The 17985-nt window shown below is 42.5% G+C and overlaps 1 protein-coding gene across 28 annotated transcripts in view; it reads left to right on the forward strand.

Annotated features, from left to right (window-relative positions):
- Positions 1–17985, forward strand: part of LOC103247284 (extended synaptotagmin-2-like) — a 103982-nt gene that overhangs the window by 35276 nt on the left and 50721 nt on the right. For all 28 annotated transcript variants that reach the window (XR_012092476.1, XR_012092483.1, XR_012092484.1 and 25 more), the window contains exons 4-6: positions 1872–1948; positions 7109–7181; positions 7429–7518. Coding sequence is in view for 6 of the 28 variants with exons in the window: in XM_073014285.1 (XP_072870386.1) it covers positions 1872–1948; positions 7109–7181; positions 7429–7518 (240 nt within the window). In the remaining 22 variants the exon portion in view is untranslated. The remainder of the gene's footprint in view (positions 1–1871; positions 1949–7108; positions 7182–7428; positions 7519–17985) is intronic.

Raw genomic sequence — 17985 nt, forward strand, 5'->3', positions numbered from 1 at the left:
CTCTGACTCCACCTTAAGTCTCTGTGGCACACTGTTCTGCTGTCTCTCCCTCCCTTCTTTCACAGCCCTTTAGCCAAGTGAAAACCATCCTAGCTCCAGGGCTGTAGAGTCAGGCCAAGGGCCACGTTTAGCCTGTTATGCCCTAAGTTACAGCATGTTCATGTTTGTGGATATTTAAAATTCCAAGCTCACCTGGGTTTATTTTAGGAATAATTTTATTATGTTTGAGTTCCTTCACACACACGTTAAGTCTGATACCAGCTGAATAAGAAGGTCCTTGGAGAATAGCAAGAGTATTAAGAGGAGTGCTGATTCAATAAAGATAACTTTGGCATTTTCACCTACTGTACCAATGTCTTACAAGTGGCAAACCCAGGCTTTCTGGTGAAGGGACGGATAGAATGGCATGCGGAGTCCTGTGCAGGGCCCTTGGCCAGACTGTGTGCTGACCAAGACCTCGGGCAGCTGGGCAGTGTTGCCTTCTGGTGTTTGTCCTTCGTTAGGTAATGCCCAGTCATCTGGAGTGGGGTTGGTCCCTTCATCTCAGTGTCATTTGGGGAGTATGTTATCTGATGTACATCATGCCTGCCCCATTTTCACTTACTAGCATAATGTGGTGGTGATGTTTTTAGTGCAGTCTGTACATGGCTTAGCTAGTGCCATAAAGAAAAAGCCTGGGAACTTGGGAGCATAGGAGGTGTCTAGACTCTCAGGTAAAAGCTTAGAGTTTGGTTCGACAGCTAGGTGAGAGGTGTGATTTTAATACATGCAAACTTGTCAGAGTAAGCAGTAGTTCTCTAAAAGTAAAGTGCTTCTTTCATTTTTGAGACAGGGTCTCACTCTGTCACCCAGGCTGGAGTACAGGGGCGTGATCACCACACACTGCAACCTCAACCTCCCGGGCTTAAGGGATTTCCCCTACCACAACCTCCTGCGTTGCTGGGACTACAGGTGCGTGTCCCCACGCCTGGGTCTCCACTAAGGCTCGTCTCAAACACTTAGGCTCAAGTGATTCTTTCACCTCAGCCTGCTGAAGTGCTGGGATTACAGCTCTGAGCCATCGTGCCCAGCGTTTTGTTTGTTTTGTTTTTTTTAAGAGATGGGAGTTCACTCTGTTGCCTAGTCTGAAGTACAGTGGCACAATCATAGCTCACTGTAGCCTCAAACTCCTGCTCTCAAGCAGTCACCCCATCTCAGCCTCCTAAGTAGCTAGAACCACAGGCGTGTGTTCCCATCTTAGCTATTTTTTTTTTACTTTTTGTAGAGATAGGGTTTCACCGTGTTGCCCAGACTGGTTTCAGTCTCCTGACTTCAAGCAATCCTCTGCCTTGGTATCCCAAAGTGTTGGAATTACAGACCTGAGCTGCCACGCCGGGACATGAAAGTCTTAAGAAATGAAAAATTATGAGACATAAAGAATAAATGAAAGGAAGTTATGTTTCAAACATGGTAGTACTAGGATGGAGTACTGGAAAAGGGTCAAGTTAGATGTGAAGAGACAAGAGTAAGAGGCTTGAAAAGAGCACATATGTATCGTTACATGTGCTGACAACAGCAGTCATGCCCAGTGCTTATTAACTGCTGTGGGCAAGGCATGCACTACTGTCTTGACATTTATTTTGTTGCCTAATTTCACAGTAACCTCATGAAACAGAGGCCGTTGTTTTTCTGCAGATCACAGGTGAGGAAGCTGAGGAACAGGGGTTAAATAGCCGAAAATCAAGCCGCACTCTGTTATGAAGGCAGAATTTTAATTCCTGTTGTAGTCTGAAATTTAAAGCTTGTTCTCTTTATCTCTATGCTGTTACAAGGTTTGATTTTTTTTTTTTTTTTTACCTCTATATTTTAAAATAAGCTACTTCTTATTTCAGCCCCTCAGGATCAATGGTGTTAAGGTATACACTGAAAATGTAGACAAAAGGCAAATTATTTTGGACCTTCAGATTAGGTAAGTTTTTATTTGTTGTATTTGTGTCATGGTTAATGGCGTGTAATGTCACTTAGCTGCACCTGTAAGGTGGAGGATACAGAGAGCACACGTCTTACCTGCTGTCGGTTGGAGTTCTTGTTAGACATCCAAGTATTATTTACCTTCTGGGTCTCAGTTTCTAATAGCCTCGATAATTGCCATTCATAAAATGTGTTAAATAAAAAGAAGTTAAAGACACTACAAGAAAACTATGGACCAATATTCTTTATGAACATTGATTAAAAAAAACGCTTAACAAAATACTAGCAAACTGAATTCAGCAGCATATTAAACAGATTTCACACTATGACCTAGTGGGATTTATTCCCAGAATGCAAAGATGATTCAGCCTACAACAATTAGTTGATGTAATACACCACATGAAAAGGAAAAAACCAAATCATGTGATTATCTCAGTTGATGGAGAAAAAGCATTTAACAAAACTCAATACCCTTTCATGATAGAAACACTGAATGAACTAGGAATAGAAGGAAACTAACTCAACGTAATAAAAACCATATAAGAAAACCCCACAGTAAACATTATACTCAGTGGGCTGGGTGTGGTGGCTCACGCCTGTAATCCCAGCAATTTGGGAGGCTGAGGCAGGCGAATCACGAGATCAGGAGATCGAGACCATCCTGGCTAACACGATGAAACCCTGTCTCTACTAAAAATACAAAAAATAAGCCAGGCGTGGTGGTGGGCACCTGTAGTCCCAGCTACTCTGGAGGCTGAGGCAGGAGAATGGCGTGAACCTGGGAGGCGGAGCTTGCAGTGAGCCGAGATCGCGCCACTGCACTCCAGCCTGGGCGACAGAGCGAGACTCCGTCTCAAAAAAAAAAAAAAAAAAAAAAGTTTTACTCAGTGGTCAAAAACTGAAAGCTTTTTGTTTAAAATCAGGAACAACTGCAAGGATGCCCTCTTTCACTACTTCTCTTCAACACAGTATTGGGAGTTCTAGTTGGAGCAGTTAGGCAAGAGAAAGAAATAAAGGGCACCCAGGCTGGAAAGGAAGAAAGACATTTTATATATGTGTGTGTGTATATATATATATTTGTTTGGTTTGTTGGTTTTGTTTTTGTTTTTGTTTTGAGACAGGTTCTTACCTTATTACTCAGGCTGGAGTGCAGTGGCGCAGTCTTGGCTCACTGCAGCTTTGACCTCCCAGAATCAAGCAGTCCTCCCACCTCAGTGTCCCGTGTAGCTGGGACTGCAGGTTCATGCCACCATGTGTGGCTAATTTATGTATTTTTTTTGTAGAGATAAGGTTTCACCATGTTTCCCAGGCTAGTCTCTAACTCCTGAGCTCAAGCGATCTACTCACCTTGGCCTCCCAAAGTTCTGGGATCACAGGCATGAGTGACTGCACCCACTGGAAGGAATTAATTTCTGTTTACAGTTGAGATGATCTCATAGGTAGAAAACCCTAAAGATCCCACCAAAAAAAAAAAAAAAGAACTCTTGGAACTAAGAAATAAATTCAGCACAGTAGCAGGATATAAAGTGAACACACTAAAATCAATTGCATTTTTATACACTAGCAATGAACAATCCCAAAAGAAAATGAAGGAAGCAATTTCATTTATAATAGAATCAAAAAGAATAAAATACTTAGGAATAAACTAAGGAGGAGAAAGACTTGTACACTGAAAACTAAAATATTGCTGAAAGAAATCAAAGAAGGTACAAATAGAAAAACATTCTATCTTAATTAATGTATTAGAAAACCTAATATTGTTAAGATGTTACTACTACCTAAAACAATCCCAGATTTAATGCAATCCCTATAATCATGAATCCAATAAGCAGTCATCATCCAGGATATATGGAGAACTCCTGAAATTCAACAACAGAACAACCAAACAGCCCTATTCAAAAATGTGGAAAGAACTTGAATAGACATTTCTCCAGGGAAGATATACAAATGGCTAATAAGCATGTGAAAAGATACTGACCATCATTAACCATCAGGAAAATGCAAATCTAGACCGTAATAAAATACCACCTAACACCTATTAGAAAGGCTACTATCAAAAGAAACCCAGAGAATAACAAGTGTTGGTGAGATGTGGAGAAATTGGAACCTTTGTGCGCTGTTGGTAGAAATGTGAAATGGTATAGCTGCTGTGGAAACAGTTCCTCAAAACCTTAAATGTAAAATTACCATGTGATCCAGAAATCCCACTTCTGCGTGCATACCTGAAAGAATTGAAAGCCAGGACTTGAGCAGATATTTGCACACCCACATTCTTAGCAGCATTTTTTACAATAGCTACAAGGTGGAAGCCGCCCAAGTCTGTGTGGGCCGATGAATGGATAAGCAGAATGTGGCCTATATGCCTGTATGCCTTAAAAACATGGGACTCCTGCTCCGGCTGCCACATGCTGGACCTTGAGGACCTTATGCTGAAGGAAACAAGCCAGACACAAAGGGACAGCGTCTGCATAATTCCACTTGTGTGAGGTGCCCGGGGGAGTCAAACTCAGACACAGAAGCAGAATGGTGGTTGCCAGGGCCTGGGGGCAGCAGGAACGGGGAGTTAGTGTTTAATGGGGGAAGGGTGTTCATTTTGCAAGTTGAAAAATGTTCTGGAGATGGCTGGTGGTGATGGTTGCACGTTACAGACGTGTTTAGTACCACCGAGTTGTACACTTAAAAATGATTATAAGGGTAGATTTTTTGGGTATTAATTTATTTATTTTGAGACGGAGTCTCTGTCGTCCAGGTTGGAGTGCAATGGTGCGATCTTAGCTCACTGCAACCTCCGCCTCCTGGATTCAAGCAATTCTCCTGCCTCAGCCTCCCGAGTAGCTGGGATTATAGGCACATGCCACCATGCCTGACTAATTTTTATATTTTTAGCAGAGACAAGGTTTCCACCTTGTTGGCCAGGCTGGTCTAAAACTCCTGACCTCAAGTGGTCCACCTGCCTCAGCCTCCGAAAGTGCTAGGATTACAGATGTGAGCCACCATGCCCAGCCAAATTTTTGTGTATTTTAATACAGTGTTTTACATTGGGAAAAAAAAAGAAATTGAAGAGCTGCCAGCTACCATGCATAGCATAGTAAAAATGGACTTCCTTCCCCCCACACCCCCCATAGGGTCTCGCTGTGTCCCCCGGGCTGTGGTTCAAAAGTGGGCTTCTCTTGTCTTTCATGCTCGTTCTTCCTTGAGCTTGTTCAGGGCTTCCTGCTCCACGTGGGGCCTCACAACACAATGTGTGTGGTGCCCAGTGAGTACTGTGCACTCAGAACAACACGTGGTGTCTAGCAGCTCAGAGTTGTGTGCTTTTTTTGATCCTTTACTAAAGATCATTTTATTAAAGTGATCATTGAGTTTCCAAAGTATTTAAATATAATGAATGTTGGTACCAAGTTACCTTATTTCAGAAAGTTGGTACCAAGTTACCTTATTTCAGAAAGAAGCATAGACTTTCTTTAATCTAATATGGAAAAATCTGCCTCTTTAAAATATTTGGTGCTAGGGCAAACACCATTGTCATCAGTGGAATAAAAGAGGACACCCACGTATGTCTCGGGTCAGGCTGTGCCCCAGGAGGACGGTCCACCTCCAGGAGGGTGGCCCACTGGGCGGGTACCAGGCTTCATGAGGGTCGGAGCCTTGTGCGCTTGTCCAGTGTCCCCAGCACCGAGCAAGTTTGAGTCCGTCAGTCAGTGGACGCCATTCTGAAGGTGCAGTCTGGTTTCATGGTTAGCTCCCATAACATGTGCCAAGTGTCCTGCTCAGATTTATGTCTCTGAACAAATACGCATTCTGCTTTGTAGTGAGTTCCAGACAAACACTTTAACTAAATTGGCAGGCAGTAGAGATGGGGAAGGAATAATTGAAAAGTATTAGAAAATAAAATGATCAAGGCCGGGTGCAGTGGCTCATGCCTGTTAATTCCAGCAGTTTGGGAGGCGGAGGCGGGTGGACCCCTTGAGGTTGGGAATTTGAGACCAGCCTGGCCAACATGGTGGAACCCCATCTCTACTAAAAGTACAAAAATGAGCTGGGTATGGTGGCGCACACCTGTAATCCCAGGTATTTGGGAGGCTGAAGCAGGAGAATGGCCTGAACCAGATAGCGGCTGTTGCAATGAGTCACCATCGCGCCACTGCCCTCCAGCCTGGCCAGCAAAGCAAGACTCCATCTCAAAAAAAAAAAAAAAAAAGAAAAGAAAATGATCAAGTCATAGAATGAAGAAAAGGAAAGTTTTTTTATAGTTTTGTAACAGGTTATTGGTGATTTTACCAACTAGGTAGAGAGTAATTCTCAATGAGAAGAATCTGTAGGCCTTGGCGTTAACACCAGGACAATAAATACTGGAAGAAACTTATTCCAGATTCCTTTCGTTACTATTTTGCTTATCTGCTTAGACATTCCCTTTCTAGCATTTATCAAACTTCCCCACAGACATTGTCAGGTCGGAGTGTGACATCCTGCCTCCAGGAGCCGAGGGTCGGGGCAGGTCCTACACTAACCCACGCAAAAAGTGTTTGACATTTCATGTTTATATTAAGAATAGATGCATATCTTGCCTTATAGCATTATGTTTGTTTCATATTAATATCTGAAATGACTTACTTATTGAGCAAAATTGAGGCCCCAAACAGATGCACTGTTTCTAGTCTTTGGTGTCATAGAGGCCTAGGGCACTAAGAGATTTTTCATGATTGGGAAGCAAGATGTGAAATTTATTTGTGTGAAATAAAATTAAACTTTTTAATGTTTTAAACATCAGATTTATAAGGTAAAGAAAACTACATTGCATCAAAAGTCTGCTTCAGAAGTTGCAGTTTGTTATTTACATCTTCTTTTGAACATCGACATTTCTATTTAGTTAAGATTTTTATATGTAAGACCAACAACAACCACAACCATTGATTGATTGATTGATTGATTGGGAGTATTCCTCCCAAGGTCAGAGCAGTATTGGATCTGATAACAGCCTGAAGACCTGGAGCGGTAAAATACTGTAATCTGATGGGCCGTATTTTACTATTTTTACCTACAATCTATTTGCTTGCTTTACTATCATTTTATTCAGATTATACATCTTGCAGGCCTATAGTGATGAAGAGAGTAGTTCATTTCACTCACATTATGTAATGCAGAATTTTTTCTTTGTTAGTTTTGTAGGAAATTGTGAGATTGATTTGGAGATCAAACGATATTTTTGTAGAGCTGGTGTGAAAAGTATCCAGGTAAGTTTTTGGTTTTTGTTTTAATTTTACAGTTTTCTAAAGTTCTCTAAGCTGTATTCAGAAAGAAAATTAGGAAGTTTTTCTAGCTTGGAATTGTTTTGACGTTCAGTTTTTAACTGTAGGTCATAGTTGAGAGAAATAAGAAGTCAAGTGCTCAAAAGTTACTAAGATGCGCAAGCAAACTCCTTAAGTGGCCCAGGAGAATTGTCTTCTGTTACATGTTTTGGTTTTTCCTGTTTGAGTTTAGATTCATGGCACCATGCGGGTGATGCTGGAGCCGTTGATCGGAGACATGCCCTTAGTTGGAGCTTTGTCTGTCTTCTTCCTTAGGAAACCAGTAAGTCAATATTTATTTCATTTTTATTTTCCCATTCGGTGACGAAAATACATACCCGTAGAAGAATGTATAAAGTGGAGAAACAAAATTTTATCAACTCGCTGCTGTCCCTTTCTGTTGCATGAATCTTGTGGGAGTTTTTTGTATTTCTTTGTGCCTTAACTGAGAGCTTATCTCCTGATAAACAGCTCTCTTTCCTGATTATAAAAATGTTACAAAAATTTGAAAACGTGGACTTCTTCAGAAGTGTAGGTCTTGAGCTCACATTTTATTCACCACCTCACTGAATATGATTTATAGATATTTGCTCATTTAATCCTCATAACTCTATAGCTAAATATTAACGTTGTTTTCTTTTACTGTTCAGAAACTGAGATTGTGAAAGTCTTATTTTTCCAAGTCACACAACTAATAAGAGGCTGGATACAGATCCAGTTTAGTCTGATACAGTGCTCATGTTCCTGAACACTTTGTTGAGAAGACTAACCTGTAAACCTCCCTTTTCTCCCCTCCAGAGATAAGGGCTACCGTCCCTTGCATGCACCTCCTTCCTCATTTGGGGTGTGTTTAATGAACTGTACATACAGTTTCATATACAGGTTGAATATTATTGGAGATGTTTAGGACCAGATGTGTTTCAGGTTTTGTAGTATTTGCGTTAGATTCCAGTGAGTATTTCCTTTGAGCATGATGCTAGTACTCAAAAAGTTTCTGATATTGAAGCATTTTGGATTTTTAGATTAGGGACGCTGAACGTATACTGTGTTGGTTTTTTTTTTTTAAGTTAATACTATTTTAATGCTATTTATTATTTGTTAATAAATACTATTTGTTATTTCCCACAAAACCAAGACAACAGAACTGTTACTCCTGCCAAACAGACTCCTTCCTCCTTCACTGGGCTCCTGTAGCCTCTGGCCAGCATCTCCCTTTGCTGCCCTCTGTGTTCATTGTGGTCTGGGTCACCTTCTCCAGGTGCACACTGCCCATATGGTTGTCTGTACCAACCCACACCTCACTACTACCTCTCTGTGCCTTTTCCTTTGCCACAGAAGGCTCTCTTCGCCCCTTTTGTTTCACTTACTTTCAGCAATTTCTGCACAGTTATTGTTAGCTCTTTGAAAGCAAGGATCATAACTGTCTCCTTAGAGTTTGGTAAATGAATGATGCAAGATGTGTCATTGATGAGTCCTGCATGTAGGTACCTTCGACATCATATGTAATTTAAAGTAGGAATGTTAATTCATATAATTTGATTCAAATAACTTACTAAAAATTGTTATTTGGCTTTTAAAATATGGGTTTATCTACACCTGTCAAAAACTAGTTTACTACAGGTTGTACTTTTTCTGTATAAAAACAAAAGAATTAAGTGTCATCACTTTCTGTTATGAATAAAATAATCGTTCTGATTTTCTTATTACTGAAATAAATGGGCTTATTTTGAATCGATTTTAAGTACATGAAACATGGGAACAACCAAAAACTCCTAGGTCCTCTCTGTCAAATTTTACTGTTAAAATTACATTTTACTATTCAGGAAGTTAAGAGATTCATAAGATTTAAAATTCATGTTTGTTTGTTTTTTTTCACGTACCAGTTATTAAAGGTCCAGTATGTTTAAGAAACCAGCTTCATCAGTGACCAAAAAAACCTCAGTAATCTTAACTGCTAAGTATTTTTAACTTACCCATCTGTAGCCAGGGACATTTTTGGTAATTTAGAGAAAGACCTTTTTAAAAAGTGGCAGAATGTAACAAAATCCAAATCTTTAAATCTTCTTCAAAATTTAATAGTGCTCTTACTTAGTTTGGATCTTCCATAGATGACTTACTTTTAAAATAACGTATTAACTTCCAAATGAAATTTAGTGCTCAGAAAAGAAGGACAGGGCTGAAAAGTGCAGAATCACTCACTTCCTTATATGGTGAGTGAAGTCGTCAAACGTGTGCTTCAGTGAAAAGGAAATTTTTCAGTTTCTTTTACTGGAAAATATGAGAACAGGGTTTTCTGCTGGCTGCCAAGAAATTCCTCCTCATCCTGGTGAAAGATATTTCCAGAAGGGTTTTTATTTTGTGGTTTTTTAAATTTCTTTTTACTGTTTGGATGATTTAGAAACCCTTACGAAACCTTTATACATTTTTCTACTTGTTGGCTTGCTTAGTTTTATATAATGTAGAACTTGTTGAAGGAAAAAAACCCTAAACATTGCTGAAGGGACGAAGTTCGAGTGTAGGTGAAGAAGGCAGCACAGTGCCATGGTTGAGTGACAGACGTGTGTTGGACAACCTGGTTTTCCGCTCTTAGTTCTTCCTCTTACTGTAGCCTTCGAACAGCTTATTTCTCTAAGCCTCAGTTTTCACATCTGTAACATGGAGATGACAGTAATACCTACTTCACACAATTAAATCTGAAAATTAAATGTCAATGAATGTAAGCTGCTTAGTACAATACCTAACACATAGTAACCTTCAGATTTTAAGAAATTAAATATTTCTCCTACATGTAGGTTTAGTCCTGACACTGGAGGCGATTTTTTTTTTTTTTTTGAGACGGAGTTTCACTCTTGTCGCGGAGCCTGGAGTGCAATGATGCAAGCTCGGCTCACTGCACCCTCCGCCTCCCAGGTTCAAGTGATTCTCCTGCCTCAGCCTCCTGAGTAGCTGAGATTACAGACGCCCACCACCACACCCGGCTAATTTTTTTGTATTTTTGGTAGAGACAGGGTTTCGCCATGTCGGCCAGGGTGGTCTTGAACTCATGACCTCAGGTGATCCACCCACCTTGGCCTTCCAGAGTGCAGGATTACAGGCGTGAGCCACCGCACCCGGCCACTAGAGGTGAATTATTGGTAAGGAGAAAAGCTTGGATAAATGTTCTGATAGGAACTGGAACAATTGGTGTTTGCCATTGGCTGTGCACGGGGAAGCACTCTCACTGGGTAGTTGTTAGGCAGCATAGTTTTAGGGGTGTTTCAGAGCCCTTAGTCTTGTTTAGATTTATCCCTCGAGTAGAGGGGATCCAGGAGGTCTTTCCCAAAACTTCCCTTAGAAATGGTCCTAGGCTTACCCCAAACATGTTCATCCACCCACATTCGGGGTCTTCAAGTCCAATGCGGAGGTGCCGGCTGCTGGCATCTTTTGAAGCATAGATTCCGTTTCTTCCTCTGTAAAATGGAAACAGTGTCTTCTGTTATGAGAAGAAATTGAATCCTATTAGCCAAGGACTCCAGAAATTGATGTGCTTTAAGCAAATGGGGATTAAAAAGGAGAGGTATTTATTTAAAAAATAAAAATAGCATATATTGGTGTCTCATGACGTGTACAGGGGACTGCAGTTGAGTCTCAGGAACAGAATGGAACCAGGAATTTGAAAGTCTTTGTGACTGTCTCCACCTCTGCCCACTCTCCTCTTCCTCTGAGACTAGCTTCATCTGGTAATGCAGTCTGCGTGTGGAATAGCATGCCTGCCAGCACTTAGAGAAAGCATTGAGTCTTACTGCATCCTTGGCCTCTCCCTCCTCTTCCCTCCCCGTTCCAGCTGGGTCAAATACCGACCCCTGGACCAGCTGTGGGTGGGAGGGTTGCAGTGTTTGAACAGGGCTCCCTGAAGCCCATTCTTACAGCCTTGCAAATGAGGCTGCAGTGAGTTCCAGAGTCAGGGCCACAGGCACATCCACAGACTCAGACCACACATTCGTAACTGGGAGTTTTTGCAGTATTTATCCTGCTGTTTTCTCCGACTTTCTGGGATCTGACTTTCTGGGTTTGATGTTTGTATTATTTTGGACAGTCTTGCCCACCCCCAGTAGAGGGGGTACAGAGGAGCTTCCTGTTGTCCTGGTCCATCCTGGGTCTTGGGGCCAGAGCTCTCCCAGAGACCCCGCCCCTTCCTCCCTGTGCCTTGTGTCTTTGGTGGGTCTTTTGCAGGACAGAGCCTGCACCTGCCCCAGCAATACAGGGTCTGTACTGGCCTGGGACATTGTCCTACCACGTCCTTAAGGGACCTCTCCCCAGCTGCAGTGGGTCCTCAAGGTGCTTCTCTCCCCCATGGCTTCTGTCCCTTAAGGTGGAAGGTGGGGTGGGGCTTGCTTTGTGCCCTTCTATGGTGGCAGCTGCCTCCTTCCGGGCTCCTCCCCATGGGAAGTGTCCTCCCTGAGGCTGTCTTTGCACACCGGGCATGCAGGTGCCACCACGTGATGTGCACACCTCTGTGGTTCTCTGGCTCACCCACACTTGGCCTGTGGCCTTTCATTAAGATATGGCTGGAGTCATCTCACTTGTTTTGGGGGGAACTCGTCCTCCTTCAAGTTCAGCTCACTCCTGCCTCTCCTCCCTTGGAGCTGCCTGGAGGGAGGGATTTCAGGCTGGCTGGTGGCTCAGGATGTCAGCTCTCCCGTGTGGTCAAGAACGAAGCTCTCAGAAGTCTTGGGACTTACAAACGTAAGAAAAACATTTTTGAACTTTACTGACAGCCCAGATCTGCTAAATAAAAAACTGGAGAAAGGTGGGAGCCCTGAGTTTATATTTCCAACAGACTTTCCAGCTGATTCTTGTTCTGAACTGTGGAGTTGGATGCAGCCAGGACGCCAGGCATACAGCACGTGGTCAGGTGCCCAGCGGCTGCCCTGGAACGGTAAACATTACCACACCCATGACAACGGATACAGAACGTGGAGAGAAAGGGGCGCCTGTGCTGTTCATGAAATACGTGGATACCTCTGTGTCGTTCCAGTTGAAACCTGACATTGCTTTCTGATCATGGACCACGGCGGTACACGTTCTGCTTCTCATAGAAGAGTCACAACAGCTCAGAGGTGACTTCCTGTCCTTTGGCAATGCGTGTTCCACTGGCTTTTCAGTTTCCTGAAATAGCTCAGTCCTCCAGAGGCGGAGGCTCTCAGCATCCTGAGGCACGTGTCGGTGGGGAAGGAGGGGCACGCTAATTTTAGTTGCTTTTCCAAAGGCTCCTTCTAAAGCCAGGCCTGTATCGGGCCCTGCTGGTGGCTTCTCCATGATGCCCTCGTGTGGACCTCAGACCGGGCTTCGGAGCCTCCCTGTCTCACACACCCATTTTGTCCTTCCCACACGCTTGTTCTCTCTCACACTTGTTCTCACACTCACACTTGTTCTTTGACACTTGTCCGCACTTATTCTCACACGTGTTCTCACACGTTTTCATTCTCACACATTTGTCGTCTCGGACACACATTTTCACACTTGTTCTCACACATGCTTGAGCTTCCATACTCGTTCTCACACTTCTTGTTCTCATGCACATTTTCACACCCATTCTCACACTTGTTCTCACACTCGTTCTTTCATATGATTTCCTTTGTTCTCACCTACTTATTTCACGTTCTCATTCTTTGTCATTCATTCTCACACAGGTGTGTGACAGAATGTTCTTTCATTCTCTCTTTGTTCTCACACTCCCACTTTCATGCTAGTTCTCACATTCGCACATTTTCTCATGCTTGCCGTTTCACTGACACTTGTTCTCGTTTCACTCCTCCTCACATTTTATTCTCACACACTCACGCTTGTTCTTTCACACTCATTCTCACATATTCTCATACTTTCAGCACTCAGATTTCACACCCACACTTGTTCTCAGTCGTTCTTTCACACTCCTCACACCTCACACTTTGTTCTCACACTTACACTTGTTCACTTACACTTGTTCTCACTTGTTTTTTCACACTCACCTCTCACACTTCATTCTCACACTCGTTAGTTCACTCTCACACCTCGTTCTCAGTCACACTTGTTCACTCTCACATTTGTTCTTTCCCATGCACACTTCTCACCTTGTTCTGTCACACTGTTTCTCTCAGACTTGTTCTTTCACACACCTTTCACACTTCGTTTGCACACTCAGTTCACTCCTCGTTCTCAGTCACACTTGTTCACTCTCACACTTGTTCTTTCACACTCACACCTCGCATTTGTTCTCACTTGTTCTTTCATGCTCCTCACACCTCTCACACTGTTTTCACACGTTAGTTCACTCACACTTCTCACTCACTTGTTCTTTCACACACCTTTCACACCTCGTTCTCAGTCACACTTGTTCTCTCTCACACTTGTGTTTTCACTTGTTCTTTCACGCTCATACCTCTCACTTTGTTCTCACACTGGTTCACTCACACTTGTTCACTCTCACACTTGTTCTTTCACATACCTCACACTTTGTTCTCACACTCAGTTCACTCACACTTGTTCTCACTTGTTCTTTCACACTCACACCTCTCACACCTCGTTCTCAGTCACACTTGTTCTCTCTCACACTTGGTCTCACTTGTTCTTTCACGCTCACACCTCTCACTTTGTTCTCACACTCGTTAGTTCACTCTCATACTTCGTCCTCAGTCACACTTGTTCACTCTCACGCGTGTTCTTTCACGCTCCTCACACCTCTCACACTTTGTTCTTACACTCGTCTCACACTTGTTTTCGTACTTGTTCTCACATGTTTTGTCTCACACTCGTTCTCACACTTGCTTTTATGTTCTCACACACTCATTCTCACTTATTCTCACACTTATTTTCCCTCACGGTCATTCTCACATTAGTTCTCTGTCCCTGTTTCTCACACAGATTCACACTTAGCCTCTCACACTCCTCCTCTCACACACATTCTCATACACACGTGTGCTCCTTCTGTCTTCCCACTCTCTCCCTCCGTCATTCCAGCCTCTGGCTCTTGCTCCTTCACCCTTCCCCATGCCCAGAGACAGGCCTTTCAGTGCCTTCAACATGGGGACCCCTTTGCCTGGCACCTTTCTTGCATTCAAATCTCTCTTCCTTTCAAAAGCCAGCAGAGTCCTTTCCTTCCACAATTCCTGCTCCTCCCTCCCTGACGATTAGTTTCTCTGAACTTCAGCAGCACTTAAATGTATCTGTCTTTTCAACGAGGCCTACGCTGGCATGCCCCCCGTTGCCTGACAAGCTTATACTAAAACTGCCTTGTTTTGTGTTTTTAATACTCTGTCGTTGATAGTTAATATTCTTTTTGAGGCTCTGTTTTAGACAAAATAATAAAGTTGTTTTTCTGAAATGATTCTAAGATAAGTGGTCAGAAATAGTCTCTGTTTGTTTGGTTTATGTTTGGTCAGTTGTGCTTTGATTATAGACGGTTTCTCATCTGAGATTAAAGTGGGACGGAACTTCAAAAGTAAAAGGGTAAATGTTCACTGTGATGCTTACGTGGCACATGTGCTAGTCTTTGAGAGTGGCGAGAAAGATCTTAATTGCTCAAAGGGATTTCCAGGGGAGGAAGCCCTCAGGTAATGACTGCGGTCGCAGGCGATGGGCTTGGAGCCAGGCTCATGGCTTCTGTGCGTTGTCTGACTTAGTCCCCACAGGATGGGATTGTTCCCGTATTACTGGTGAGGAAAATAAAAGCCAGAGTATATTTAAAATGGAAACTTTTGTAGGGATGCCTCTGGTATTGAAATTTATTCTCTAAAATCTCCCAAATTGTAGTTTAAAGTTTAGAAACTTTGTTCTTGAATGGTCTCTTTTGTAGGTAGTCATTCTCAGTGACAGATTTGGAAATGGATATTTAGGGTGTCACAATAATGGGGTCTGGGGCCCCTATTGCCATTTAGTGGCAGAAACCAAGATGGATGCTGACCATTTAAATGTCTTGTGCCTGTCGGTCTTGTGCAGCAGAGGACTGCCCCTCCCCACCCCAGGGCCAAGAACCGCCTGTTCAGAAGTTCTGCACAGCCTCTGTAAGCAAATACCCGAGTCAAGGTCGCTAGGTTTAGAAGCAAATATGAGCGGGGGCTGTCTGCCCGTCATTCCACGGAGAGAGACTTCGAAGCAAGTGAGAAGTCAGTGAGCAAGATGAGACACATCAGAGACAGGAGCAGGTTGGTCGGTTTAGAGCAGAAGGGGCCGCAGCGCCATCTGCACAGCCGTCCCTAAAAATCGATGTTTCTCCCACGTGGGTCCAGTGAAAAGATGAGGATTTCATTCTGTCCTTGGCTTATCTAGTTGTGAAAGGCAAAAAGTTACAGATAAGATTTCTTCCTCTAGGTCTTAGTTTTCTTTACTGTGAAACTAAAATAAATGATTTTCTCAGTTCTAGGACTAACTCTAAATTTGAAGACCCACTTTTTAACCTAGTTTTATATGTAATTTTCAAAATGTATGTCTATTTGGCTTCTTTTTTTCTTGAGATGGAGGCTTGCTGTGCTGCCCAGGTTGGAGTGCAGTGACTGTTCCCAGAAAGAATCGTAGAGTGGAGCGCACCACTGCAGCCTCACTCTCCTGGGCGCAGGCAGTCCTGGTGCCACCACACCTGGCTCTCTTGCTTTGTTTTTGAGCTTATTCCCATAGCCCTTTGTGCTCTTTGCTATAAATAGAAACTTCTTCCTATATTTGATGCCTTTGATCTTTTGTTTTGATAGTCAAGAAGCCATCTTTCAGGTTTCTAGATAGCCTTAAGGAAATTTTATCTAGATAGTTTGCCTACAAGAAGAGCATTAATACTACCCATTTATGGAGGTTTTACTTGCCAACTTTGGGCGGTTTTTATCATTTACAATCTAGCAAAACGTTTATGTCAGTCTCCTCCCAGGCCTTTAAAGTCTTCATGTTAACAGGAGGCTAGCGGTTTTGTCAGCTGTAAAGTTACATCTTCTGTTCCTTCAAACAGAAACATACTTTTTAATCTAAACAAGTAGATACTTTTCTTGGGAGCATGCTAAAAAAATAATAATAAATTGTGGAGGCCAGCCAGTCACACGGTGTGGTGTCATTTTTCATAGCACCTTTATACACGATATAAAAAAGTAGATTTCTTGCCTCAGCTGCGAACATGTTTCGGATCTGTGGTTCTGAATCTTGGTGAGGAAGAGCATTGCATCCCGCAAAAGCCTGATGAGTCAGTTAGCTGGAGAGACAGTGCCGTCATTCTGGGTTGCAGTTCTGGTGAAGTGAGTAGGATGTTAACACTGCTGATGGAAATGGTTTTCAGATTGCCATATGGAATAATAGTATGGAACATGACATTTCAGGAATAGGAGGAGATTCTTTCATTATTTTCCTCCATCCACTTTGTACGTTTTTTTAATAGCCTGCAACTAGTTACATGTATCTTTTTTTTTTTTTTTTTTTTTACATTTTTATCCCTAACACAATTAACTTGACTAAAGCTAGTGTCTGTTTCATGTAAATATATTAACAGGTCCAAAATCACCAACTAAAATTAGCTTTATACTGACTTTTTCTAAAGTCAGTCTTTGTCTCACGCAAATATTTTAACAAGTCCAAAAATACCACATAGCTACTTGGAACATATTAAAGTCTCATTATAACGTAAATTTCAAGTGTTCTACGTTACAGACTTCTCCTTGAAAGATAATGACATTGAAAAATGCTCTTAAGAGAATTGTTAATTCTGTTTCCCAAAACTTCCTGGATAAAACAATTGTACCTTAATGCTATTAAGACTATGCTAGGTGGTTTTTTCTTTAAGTAACAAGACTGACCTATAAAATATGACCGCGACATTTAAGATGAAAGTGTTCAGGGCACACCTCACTTTATTGTCCTTTGCTTTATTGCACTTGGTAGACGCTGTGTTTTTACTAGTTGAAGGTTTACGGCAGCCCTGTGATAAAGAAGCCTGTCCGTGCCATGTGTTCGCTTCATGCCTCTGTGTCATGTTTTGGCAATTCTCGCAGTATTTCACATTTTTGCATTATTGTTATATCTGTGACTGTAATCTGTGGTCAGTGATCTTTGTCGTTTCTAGTGTAATTATTTTGGGGCATCACAAACCATGTCCGTGTAAGAGAGCAGATTAGTCCATTCTCACACTGCTGTAAAGATACTACCTGAAATCGGGCAATTTATAAAGAAAGGAGGGTCAATTGACTTGAGGTTCTGCATGGCTGGGGAGGCCTCAGGAAACTTAGGGGAAGTGAGGCACGTCTGACATGGTGGCAGGAGAGAGAGAGAGTGCAGGAGAAACAGCCACTTGTAGAACTATCAGAACTCGTGAGTACTCCCTCACTATCATGATAATTGTATGGGAGAAACTGTGCCCATGCCAATCACCTCCTACCAAGTACCTCCCTCGGCACGTGGAGATTACAGTTCGACATGAGATTTGGGTAGGGACACAGAGCCAAACCATGTCAAACAGCCAAGTTAATTGGTAAATGTTGTATCTTCTGACTGCTCCAGTGACCGACTGTTCTCCTATCTCTCCCTCTCCTGGATCTCCCTATTCCCTGAGACACAACAATATTGAAGTTAGACCAGTTAACAACCCTGCGGTGGCCTTTATGTATTCAAGTGAAAGACAGTTGCACACCTCTCACTTTCAGTCAGAAGCTGGGTGGATCACCTGAGGTCAGGAGTTCAAGACCAGCCTGGTCAACATGGGAAAAGCCGTCTCTACTTAAAAAAAAAAAAAAAAATTAGCTGGGCGTGGTAGTGTGTGCCTGTA

Source organism: Chlorocebus sabaeus, unplaced genomic scaffold, assembly GCF_047675955.1.
Source record: "Chlorocebus sabaeus isolate Y175 unplaced genomic scaffold, mChlSab1.0.hap1 unalloc_scaffold_581, whole genome shotgun sequence".
NCBI classification, from domain to species: Eukaryota; Metazoa; Chordata; class Mammalia; order Primates; family Cercopithecidae; genus Chlorocebus; species Chlorocebus sabaeus.